The sequence below is a fragment of the Eumetopias jubatus genome, unplaced genomic scaffold (assembly GCF_037043125.1).
Source record: "Eumetopias jubatus isolate StellerSeaLion01/CBP00866 unplaced genomic scaffold, mEumJub1_p1.0 scaffold_4, whole genome shotgun sequence".
Lineage (NCBI taxonomy): Eukaryota > Metazoa > Chordata > Mammalia > Carnivora > Otariidae > Eumetopias > Eumetopias jubatus.
The window spans coordinates 43091574-43104281 of record NW_028274810.1 but is presented as its reverse complement, the minus strand read 5'-3'; the positions used below and the strand labels follow the sequence as shown (position 1 = coordinate 43104281).

At 34.9% G+C, this 12708-nt stretch overlaps 1 protein-coding gene across 1 annotated transcript in view; it reads right to left on the bottom strand.

The window, feature by feature from the left end:
- The window catches only part of PIGK (phosphatidylinositol glycan anchor biosynthesis class K), a 109431-nt gene that overhangs the window by 70421 nt on the left and 26302 nt on the right, over nt 1-12708 (bottom strand). Inside the window, exons 4-6 of the mRNA XM_028102593.2 lie at nt 6621-6756; nt 4791-4902; nt 1401-1497 (exon numbers count right to left, since the gene is read on the bottom strand). Of these exons, the coding sequence (XP_027958394.1) occupies nt 1401-1497; nt 4791-4902; nt 6621-6756 (345 nt within the window). The remainder of the gene's footprint in view (nt 1-1400; nt 1498-4790; nt 4903-6620; nt 6757-12708) is intronic.

Genomic DNA, 12708 nt, shown 5'->3' with positions numbered 1-12708 from the left:
AGATACGTTTTTCAAAGGTTTCTCTCAGACACCGGATCTAGGTAAACAGCTAACACTGCACCTAGAAAAGAAAGCAAGCAATCTTGGGCCACAATATCTAAGCAGGTGATAAAAGGAACAATTCATATGACATATGTGTTCTCAGACAACAATCTGTGGAGGCCCCTGAGGATCAGAAACATCTAAGGTTATGAGAGGCAGTAACAGTAAAACAATTCAGAGAGCTCTACGACTGGAGCACTTAGGAATGAGTCCCAGTGCTGGACTGGCAGGTTACTGAACCTATTTATGCCTCAATTTACTAATGTGTGAAAATAGGAATAATAATAATAGTATATACACCTCATGGGGTTGTTACTGAAATTAAATGAGACAGCATATACAAAACAGCGCCTAGCACCTAGTATACATCCAGTAAATGTAAACTGTGAATTAAGATAAAACCAGTACCTAGCAAAAGCTTCCCTTTGACACTTCCATTCATTCTGCTTATGCATGTAATTCAATATTTACATTTAATTTGTAGAAGAGTCGTATACACGTTTCTCTTTTCCACTAGATTTTAAACACTGTGAAGGCAGAATAATCATCATATTCCTTCCTGCACCATGTATTTCAAAGGTAACCCATAAGTGTTTATTGAAGGTAATCAAGTTAAAAGCACTTCTGCTGCTTTATATTCATTCACGTTCATATGACAACTTTCAACTAGAGAGGTGCTTACAATGGATTACTAACAATATATCATCCTTAATGTGAGTTAGGTTACAAATATTATATTAATCAGGGCGCTTGGGTGGCTCAGTTGGTTAAGCGACTGCCTTCGGCTCAGGTCATGATCCTGGAGTCCCGGGATCGAGTCCCACATCGGGCTTCCTGCTCAGCAGGGAGTCTGCTTCTCCCTCTGACCCTCTTCCCTCTCGTGCTTTCTATCTCTCATTCTCTCTCTCAAATAAATAAATAAAATCTTTAAAAAAAAAACAAATATTATATTAATCATAATTTCAGCACTTTTTCCAAAGAAGAAATAATGTATTGCTATCACATGGAGAGTCAGTGAATGTACAAAAAGTAACAATAAGCTAAAGTTGGAAAATAAATATATGTTCACAATCCCCCTACATAATGGGGAACCTGATTGGTGGGACTCTTATTTCCTCCAAAAACATTGCTAAATAACAGAGAGATGATCTTAAAAGGTTAACTTTTTTTTATGCTCTTTAATAACACTGAGGTTTCTTTTAAAAATAGTTCAGTAGAAATAACAAACATAAATCTAAAAGAGTAGAAGAAGTTATTAAAGTAAGTTAAAATCTCATAAAATAGGATCTACAAATCTACTAACCATGGAAAAATTAGGTACTAATTTATCTTATGAAAAGTAGTCATTTGCTAATTACCGTCTTTTTTGCCACATTTGCTCAAAAGCATCTGCAAGTTCTATGTTGGTAATTTCTTCAGAATCTTGAAATTTCAAGAAACCATTTCCACCATGTCCTTGTAGGAAGAGTCAAAAAGATCAAATACATGCATTTTTTTAAAATGCAAACTGCATACATCCAGATATAAACATTTATTTATTCATGGCAATATTTTAATATCATCTGTTATTTTATACTCTAAAATGAAAAGGGCTATGAAAACAAAAAAAATAATTTTCTTATTTCTTTTTCTTATACCAATTAAAAATGGAATCATGATAGACTGTGCAAAAAATAGCAGATACAATATCTTCACAAGTTCTTCTATCATTCCATTCTATAAAAGCACATTTATATTTTTGCACTGGCTCCATTAGTATGTCAGAAGTGAGTTTCTATAGATAAATAATTTCCCAAATACCAGGCAAACATTTTGGTGAGAAAGGGGTTGCAAACACTGGCTGGTCCCATAGTATGCTAGTACTATTCACAGTGTATACTTGGAATGCTATACTACTAGGAAGTGTTGTTCTCACATACAACTTTTTACTACCATCAACCACTGTTCCATGAGAGCTGACCAGAAGACTGTGACATTTAGAATGCATGGATAGAGCCATTCTGTCTGGATTCAAATGCTAGCTTTGCCACTTAATGAGACTGTGTTAACTTAGGTAAATAACTTAATCTTTCTATGCCTCAGTTTCACTAGCTGTGAAGTAAGAAATATGTTGGCACCATCATTAGCATGCCTATAAAGCTCCTTTGTGTGGATTTTTAGAAGGTACTTCCCACAGGGCATCAAAGTAGAAAAATCTGTCTATTTCAGTGGCCCCTCTGAATGTATGCAGTTCTGTGAGCTCAAAGGTGATTAGAAGTTATGTCTCTCTTCCTCCCATTAGAACTCTAGGGCAGGGCACATAGCTTACTATGTGTAAACATATACTAGATTGCAGCTCCCACTCAACCCTGTAGCCAAACACTTATTGCAGTGCACAACCCACACAACTATATATCACAGCACCTAAATCTTTGGATTGCTGTAAGGATGAAATGAATTCATACACACGCTGATTTACAATATTGCCTGAGGTAAAGTAAGCCTCATTAAATATTAGCTATTATCATTTTATTATAATTGTCAGGCCTCCTACGCTCTTACATGGGTTGGCAAATTTTCTGTAAAGGGCCAGGTAGTAAATGTTTTAGACTTATGGGCCATACGGTCTCTGCTGCAACTACTAGACTCTTGCCATTGTAGTGTAAAAGCAGCCATAGAAAATATGTAAAACAAGTGGATACAATTGGTTCTAATACAACTTTATTTCTAAAACAGGCAACCCTTCCATGGGCCACAGTTTATCAAATCCTATCTTTAACTATTGGAATTTCTTCTGTACCTGGAGTTATCCTGAAAGAGTATCCAAAGACTTAGAAAAAAAGTTGTATAACCTTTAGTTTAGTATATCAGATAAAGCTAAACTATAAGACTGTACTTCATAATATTTGCCACAAATGCTTGAAAATTTCTTATAACTGTCAGAAAAACTAAAATGAAAATTTTCCTGACTTAGCTCTGTTAATTTATAAAGTTTTTAAATTAATTGAATTTGAAAAGCTGTAAGTAAATGCACCATGATAGACAAAGAAAAGTAAACCACCAAGTAGAAGTCAGTAACCATCCTGCTGTGTGACATCTAAGAACCATTCTGCAAATGTTTTATCATCGGTTAAATGGAATGCCCTCCAAAGACATTTTTAAATATTGTTTGATCCACATTCATATGTACTGAATACCACCATAAAACAGAGCACTAGAAATAAAAAGGTGAAAACCCCATTATCAATGACATCTTGGAATTCAAAATCTAATGAAGGCAATAAATATCCAAACAAGAAAGTAGTTAAGTTAAATGCTCATACAGAAACTACAGATTGACATGGGAGCGCAAAGAGGAGAGCCTACACCAGCCAAGGACATAAGAAGTGTCTCTGGGCATTACAAAATATAGACCAGGACACTTCTGAGGGAAAAAGGAAGCAATATTAACAATTACATTAGGATAACAGGTGTAAACGACAACTGTCCCAGGCAATTGGAGACACAGATCAACCTAGACTGACTGAGGAAAATCACCAAAGGAAGTGACTCCTGAGCTAAGACTGAAAAGAGAAGGAATAATCAGGTAGACAAAGTGAACTGAGAAGACATCAATAAACAAAGGCAATAGCTTTAGTAAATGTTTAGAGGACAGAAACAGTCCTAGGAGAAAATTAGAGGAAGTGCAAGAACTAAAATGAAACAAATAATATCACTAAATAATAGTATATATTATTATATATATAACTAGATAAATAATAAAACTAAACTATATTATGAAGGCTTTATCTCCAATATTCCCCAAAGTATAGACAAAAGACTATTATAGCTTCGATGTGGGGAACATATTAAAAATGCAGTTTCAGGGGGCGCCTGGGTGGCTCAGATGGTTAAGCACCTGCCTTCAGCTCGGGTCGTGATCCCAGGGTCCTAGGATCAAGCCCCATGTCGGGCTCCCAGATCAGCAGGGAGTCTGCTTTTCCCTCTGCCTCTGCCTCTCTCCCCTTATCATGCTTTCTCTGTCTGTCTCTCTCTCTCTCAAATGAATAAATAAAATCTTTAAAAAAAAGGAAAGGAAAAAATAAAATGCAGTTTCAGGCACCTGGGTGGCTCAGTCGTTAAGTGTCTGCCTTAGCTCAGGGCCATGTTCCCAGGGTCCTGGGATCAAGCCCTGCATCAGGCTCCCTGCTCAGTGGGAAGCCTGTTTCTCCCTCTCCCACTCCCCCTGCTTATGTTTCCTCTCTTGCTCTCTGTCAAAAAATAAATAAAACCTTAAAAAAAGAAAAATGCAGTTTCATAAGCCCCACCCTGAACCAAAACTAAATCAGAATTTTAAAGACCTGAGTATCTGCATTCAAATAATCTTTATACACACTAAAATATGAGACTCCATCAACCGGAAACCATTGTAAAGTTTTACGGAAATCAAGGACAGATTTGCAATTTTTATTAACTACTTTAGTAGGATAATTAACAGGAGACAAAAGCGAAGGCAACAAGGCTATAGCAGAGATACTGAATAAAAGGTAATAAGCTTTACCAGGGTAATAGTAAAAAAAAAAAAAATAGAGATAATACACTGAGGGACAGTATAAAATGTTATACTGTCTCCAAATATCATTTCAAATTGTCATATGAGAAAAGAGAACTACAAAACAAATTATTTAACCAAAATTCATTTAAGGTGTTTAAATTTCTTTCCATGAAGATTTCTTCTTGAGGAGAGTCACAATATATTCTATTTCTAAATATCTAAATTCTCAAATTACCTGTCATATAAATAAGAATATTGCTTCTATCATCAGAAAGAAGACGTTTTGAACGAGGAGTACTAGGTGGGATCCTGCCAGTTAATACCCGTAAAAAATTCTCCACAGTTACCTGAAAAAAAAAAAAGAAGAAGAAATCAGGGGATGAAACAGAACCAGGGGAAACGTAATAATTTTTTTTTTTTATTTTCAAAAGCATTCCTTCTTCTTTCTCTATATGTTACTCAGCATAAACTGAAAACAAAGCAGAAAGCGAAATATAACTCAATTTAAATATATTTATTTAAAGATATACCTCAAAGTTAACTTGCTTCCATTAAATACTAACAGCTAACGAAACTATCCTGGGGAAAAATCAGTTAATTAAATTTAAAACTTCAAATGCTATGCAAAATATTGCCCAAAATTTAAAAATGATTAATGTCTTCATAGGTAATTCTTTGGGAAAATACAAAATAAAGAAACTTGCAAATAAATTCAGCAACATTATAACTATTGCAGTTGATTGGTACAACTACCTAGTGAATTCTAGATAAACCTTGAAAGATAGGTCCATAATGAATCATAAAAATAAAACCATAAGGATAGTTCCATAAATAATCCCCAAATCATGTATCTTTGATTTTTTTAATGTATTATGTACATTAAGTAACATAATGTATTATGTTACTTAAATTTTGCTAGGGTTATCTTCAACATGTAAAAAATTCATCACACTTTAATTCAGATTTCCCAACCTGGAATTTGTGGACCTCTAGGATTCTTCGAAAGCATATTTAAAGTCATATTACCCAGATCTAAATTTAAAAGCAGAAAATTTATCTAGCTTTCTTGTTCAACTTTTCCCTAGATCATGAGTATATAAATTATATGTGTATGTATGTGTTTCTGTGCACGTGTGCATTATGTTCGGTTTATATTTTTCCCAGAAAACAGCAAAATGCTAAATGTTTTAATAGGACTTCTTTTTGGTTTATATTTTATGATGACTAAATCAACAAGTAGAAAGTCCAACATTCATACACATTTAATTACTGAACAAACATTTCTGAGTGCCTTCAAAAGCTAGGTACTTGCTAGGTATAAGACACATAAGACATAGGTCACGTCCTTAAGGAGCTTACAGGCTGGGAGGAGATAGATAAGATTTTAAAATTGCTTCAGAACAGGTCTGGGAACACATAAAATTGTCTTACTTTTGGTAGGCTTGGTAAAAGGGGAAGGATTATTGAGGAAGACTTCACCAAGGAAGATTTCAAATTTTAAACATCTTCCCTACCTATGAAATTTAAAATGAAGTTTCAAAGGGGAAAATACAGTATAATCCCATTTTTCAAATTTACATTTTAATTTTTAATCATATGCATAAAAACATTGGAAGCATATCAAAAGTGATTACCTCTAAGTAGTGGAAATACGGGTGAGTTTATTGTTAATCATTTTAATTTTTCCTCAATATATATACTAAATATACAAAACTTGAAATTTTAGGTCAAATACGAAAAACAAACAATGCATTTACTGTTAAAAAAAAAGTTGATACATTTGAAACCTCACTAAAATACTCTAATATAAAAGCCAAGATAAAGTTGTCCTATCCTAGATACGTATATGAAATGTTCATGCCGTGTTAGTTTTACTCATGTATTGTTTCCTTAATATGAACTCGAGACAGAATTATATTCAAGGCTTCAGTGACAATTATGTACAAAGTCTAAAGAAATAAAAATAAGACTTTATTCTACCACTATTTTAGAGTTTAAAAGTAATGATTAAAAAAAAGTAATGGTAACTACATTTCAAAAATGTTGCTAAATCAAACACTGTTACCTCATAACTTCTATAATCTACTTCCACATCATCTCCATATACATTTAGTTCCATATTCTTGTGACTAAACACCGTAGCTGGTTTGGGATTTCTAGGGTTGCATGCCATATCGTCTGCAAGCATCAGAACAATGTGACTAGAAAAAGAAAAATTCCAGTAAATATGCTACTTAAACCAGTAAGTTAGAGCAGACACATTTTATCTTTATCATGAGGCAATTATGTTCATTCTTTTCATTAAAAATAACTTAAAATAATTATTGAGTACATATTTAAAAAGAGCTTTTTGTTTTCATATCCTGATGTAGTATAAGCTTTAAAGCAAAGAAATTAGAGCCATCTGGCATGAATTTATCCACAGAACTTGAAGTTACTAACTTAAATTTTTCCCAGTATAGTGTATTTTATGCCATAGAACAAAGGGAAGTTGAAGGAGCTAACACTGTCTTCCTCATTTTTTTTTAATTTTAGCAATATTTGACATTCTTAAGACTTACAGAGTCCATATTAAACTATGATATTGCAAAGAAATTAACTTTCAGAATCCCAAGTGCTTAAATATGAACACATGCACGTGCAGTCAGGGTGCCACAGGAACACACGCCCAGCTCAGTCACTCTTCACTGGCTGCACTCCACCTCCCTAAGAGACTAGATACTGAAATGGCTCCCTCCCTGGCTTCCTGCTTCCACTCCTGCCCTCTTACAGGTATTTTCCTTATAACTACCAGGGTGATCTTTCTGAAATAAGTCAAATCATTAAACTTTCTCACTTAAAATCCTCCAAAGACTCCCTATTATAATTAAGGGAAAACTGAAACTCCTTTCATGGTCTAAAAGGCTTACTCAATGTGGCTTCTGTCTACCTCTCTAACTGCAGCTCCTACCATCCACGTTCACTGTGCTCCTTCCACAATGGGCCTTTCTGTTTCCCGAATATGCCAAGCCTTTCCCACTTTAGGGGCTACTCACCAAATAAATTTAGACTTCTCCCAAATCTTCCTATCATCCCAATCTCAGTTGAGCTACTCCATTCTCATTACGTGTTTTATTTTCTACAGTTCATTTATGAATTTGAAATCCCCATCATCTCCTACCACCACCCCTAGTGGAATATAAGCTCTCTGAGGACAGGGGCTTTCTCTACCCTGTTCACCACTGTATCACTCACACTCGGGCTTAGTAAAAGAGTCTGGCATATAGTAAGTGTTCAATAAATATCTTGTTGAGTGAATGAAACATTTTCATTTTTGCATATATTTTCTTTGAGAGAAAATTATAAAATTATCTTAAATACTTTTAATCTTGATCTTACCATTAAAAGTGGTGAACATGAATCAGGCAATTCTACCATTATACTTCCCAAACATAAGGGAAAAATTAATGTGGTATACATAACTAGTTTGGTAGGAGATAGCAAGATAGCAAGAAGAAAGTGTTCTGCTGCATATGTTCCAACTACATTAAAGTTCAAAACTGAAACATTGTGATTTTTCTTGAAAATTGGCTAGATTTCTATTTTGAAAGGGTTCCAACTCTGCCGCATTCAAAGATCAGATCGTCAGCTGTTACTGATTCATGCTCACAGAATGGTGAAAGTTATTCCTCTTAAAATGGAAAATATATCTTTTCTTTCTTCACAACTTAAGATGACTAACTTACATTAAGTTATTATCAATCACCTTTTTTGTTATAAGCCACTATTAAATAAGATTGAACTAATCTCCAAATCTCAATATAAGAGTATTCCTTTAGGCCATTTAACAGTTATAAATTTTAATCTATGAAATTAAGTGATCATTCAATATCTATACAATGTCAATGTCATAAAGAAATAGTAATTTCAGCTTAAAATTATAAATTTGGGGTGCCTGGGTGGCTCAGATAAACATCCGACTCTTGGTTTCAGCTCAAGTCATGATCTTAGGGTCGTGGGATCAAGCCCCACATCATTCTGGCTCCCTCCTGGCTCCGTGCTCAGTGGGGAGTCTGCTTAGGATTTTTCTCTCTTCCTCTCCCCCTGCCCCTCCCCCTGCTTTCTCTCTCCTCTCTCTCTAAAATAAATAAATAAATCTTTAAAAAATCACAAATTCAATCAATATTTTTCCTGCAGATAATTCTGAGCCTCCATATAAGTACTATAGCCCTTGGTTAACATAACATTTTAAAAAATCATTTCATTTGTGGATAATCAATTAGAAAAACAGGACTGGAAACAGATGATTTCAAAGGTTACTTAACTGTTCAGGAATCAGATCTTATATTTAAGACTTTGCCAATAAATATTCTTCGAACATCAGTTATTATGAGATCTAACTTGTTGACTCTTTAAAGTGTCTTTTTCACTTGAATATCCAGTTAGCATCCCAGCAATTATTTAAGTCTTTACCGAGTGGGTATTAAATCAATCACTGACAAAAGAAAATAAATCTACACTGAAGACATACTACTACATTCCTATAAATAATGACAGAAACTTGCTTTGTATCTTATTAAAATTAAGACAAAATCCCTCAAATATATCCAATTGATACAAGAATATGATATTCTTACAGTCTGGCAATCTTATACTACCATGTGTGATGATGACTCAACTCTCACACTCTATTCAAGGCCCTGCAAAACCTATATCACACCACAAAGCATATGGCAATATGGCCTTCTCTCAACAAAAAACCAAAAGAAAAAGTGAGCACAGAAATTGTATAAAGTTCAAACTGGGTTTGAATCCAAACAATATGTCGGTTGTTTATATGAGTTTCCACATATTTTATTTTTATTTTTTTAGAGAGAGAGCATACAAGCGGGGAGGGGAGGGGCAGAGGGAGAGATAATATCTTAAGCAGGCTCCGCCCAGTGCTGAACCCAAGGGTTCAATTTCACAACCCTGAAATCATGACCTGAGCCAAAAACAAGAGTCAAACACTTAACCAACTGAGCCACCCAGGCCCCCCTCCACATATTTTAAATCACGCACTCCTGTTAGTTAAAAAAATACGAAGACATACCTAAATATATATACTAATTTGTACGTCATATGCATTTGCTACTTTAAATAAATATAATGAGTATTAGTGAAGCATAACTTCTTTCCTTTTACAGTTTAAAAAAAACTACTAATATTCTCACCCCTTACCACTCTTTGGTATCTGATTTAATACCTTGATCAAGAATACCTTGATCGTGCTTATATAGATTTTAAGGACAATTAAAATAAAAATGAAACTTTAAACCTTCTCAAAGAAAGAAGGCATGAAGCACAATTTGAGAAACATGTGGGGGGAAAATGGTCTAAAATAAATATATTCCATTACATTTGCCAAACATTAAAGGAACAGGTAAACCCTGCATCAAGGCTGCTAGGCCATTCTTTTACTCACCTCCCTAAAGTTCTTCCTTGACCCAATCAGGAACCAGGAACCAATGGGTTAAAACAAAACCAAAAAAAAGCCCATTTTATTTATTTTTTATTTTTTTTAAAGATTTTATTTATCTGAGAGATCGAGAGAGAGAGAGCACGAGCAGGGTGAAGGGCAGAGGGAGAAGCAGACTCCCCACTTTGCAGGGAGCCCGATGTGGGACTCGATCCTGGGACTGCAGGATCATGACCTGAGGCGAGGGCAGACACTTAACTGACTGAGCCACCCAGGCACCCAAAAAGCCCATTTTATTTTATTTTTTTTAAAGATTTTATTTATTTGACAGAAAGAGACACAACAAGAGAAGGAACACAAGCAGGGGAAGTACGGAGGGAGAAGCAGGCTTCCCACCGAGCAGGGAGCCCGATGTGGGGCTCAATCCCAGGACCCTGGGACCATGACCTAAGCCAAAGGCAGACGCTTAACAACTGAGCCACTCAGGCGCCCCAAAAAGCCCATTTAAAAAAGATGAGTAATCTTTCACTTCCCTACACCATTAGAGTGTGACATTTCAAAAAGCATAACTCTTCATTTATTAATAGACTGATATAACCTTAATAAAAATTTTTCACTGAATTAAATTTAAATAAATTACTGTGTTGGTAAAAATGTTTTTTAAATGTTCACTTAAAATTACTTTCCACTCTATAGCCATGCTACTAATCAGATATTTAACCTGAGAGCATCTTTAGCTCCCAGAGCTAGGACACCAGGCTTATCTTCAGTAATATCAACATCCCAATGTAGAATAGTAGCTGAAATTAAGGCAGCAGGAGATCTGAGAATCATAGGGATCTTTGATGCTCTCTTAAATATCTGGGTTTCTGCTCATAGGTGTTGGGCTTTTTTTTTCCCCTGACATAAATTATTCAGGATATTCTGTAGATTATTGCTTCTGTAGCAATGTAGTGACTGTTGGACCAAGCAAATTCAACAAATTTTGTTGTATAATCATTAGCTTGATGCCAGAATAATTTACTTTTAGGCTTTTCTCCTTTTATTCCATGTCTTGAGGAATTTCCAAGTTAATAAATCTCATCACCAATGTACTATGAAACTAATCATAACAAATCTGCTAGCCAAATAGGTTCTAGACCATTAGGATTTTCTGAATTACTTTCAATTTGCCAAATGTCAGACAACTGGCGTTACTAGACTACAGGATGCCAAGTATTTTATACTTATATTATTAGAAATAAAACTCAAAAACTGCATTGCAGAGACAGGAAATTAACAGTAGCAGACACATCACATGAAGGTAGAGCTAGCTAGTTATAGGTTCATGTATTTAAAGTCACATGTGATTTAGTATAATACTAGAGCATTTATTGGGCATTTGGTATATATCTCAAGCACTACACTAATAAGATAAGCACATTATAAGAACTATCTCATACATTATTTCCAAGATATGTATTATTATCATCCCTATTTTACAGCTTATGAAACTGAGGTACACAGAAGTTAAGTAACATGTCCCAGGTCACACAGCTAGTAAATAGAAGAGTTCAGATTCCAACCCAGTTGTTTGACATGATCATTTATTTGCTTTTAACAATCCTGTATTACCCTTAAATTATATGAACTAGGATTTGGAAGAATATAATGATGTGTTTTGTTTTATACTGATAATTTAATCAACTCAGGTAATTAAGGTAAATGCATAAACTCATTATTGCTGTTCAATATTTATAGCACATAACTGACATAAAATAGGCCCTTGAAATTCTAAATGGAACCATCCAGAGACCTTAGCAAACTTTCAAATTAAAGAATAGCACTAAAGCATATAATTTCTCCTTTAAACGTAGTAAGGTATAACTTAAAATTTTAAGTGCCCACTTAAATGCAAAAATTAGAGAACAGAACTTCAAAGAGGTACAGAGGTTAATGTCCTACACAGTCTCCAATCAATTCCCCAAAGCCCCTGACTCTTTTCTACAGAAAGGTGATGGGATTACATCCTGCTGCTGGCTCTTCCCTCACCAGGTCTTTTCAGCCACCAAGCCTGATATCTTCACTCTCAACCATCTGCACAAGCACCTGTAGCCTCTACCTAAGTCTTCCCTGCTTCATCTCTGCTTCCAAACACTCCCCAATCTTAACCACTCTTCCTATAATGGGGTAGGGGGCAAGCAGCAGAGCCACCTCACCCATGTCCTTCCCCTTTCCTGTAGGCAATTTTTTTTTTTTAATCTCTTCCCGTTTTCCATTGCTCAACTTCCCACTAACTAGTTTACTGACTTACTCAAGCACACCAGCCTCAAGGCTTGGAATTCAAATCCGTACATTATATTACCCAAATCACAAGTTACTGCATTTCCCCACCATTATGGATGGGTTCACAGAAAGGTCAAGAGTCAAATAAAGAATGTTGCATTAATGAATGCCACTGACCAAGCATAACCTATTTTTGTCAAAATACATAGGATAAAATTTTTTAAAATCTTGATATACTGCATATAGTCCATCAAAATGGGAAACATTATGTGCAGTCTTTCACATATTCTCATGTTTAACAGAAATTTTACTTTTGTTATTTTTCTAGTAATGATCTGTACTGATTTAGTCAGGTCTCCCCAACTGAACCACTTTACATATCTTGGAGTCTTGCTTAGCACCAGTAGATTTTAACAGTCTATATGTAAAATTTTTAGAATGCTCTAAGCAC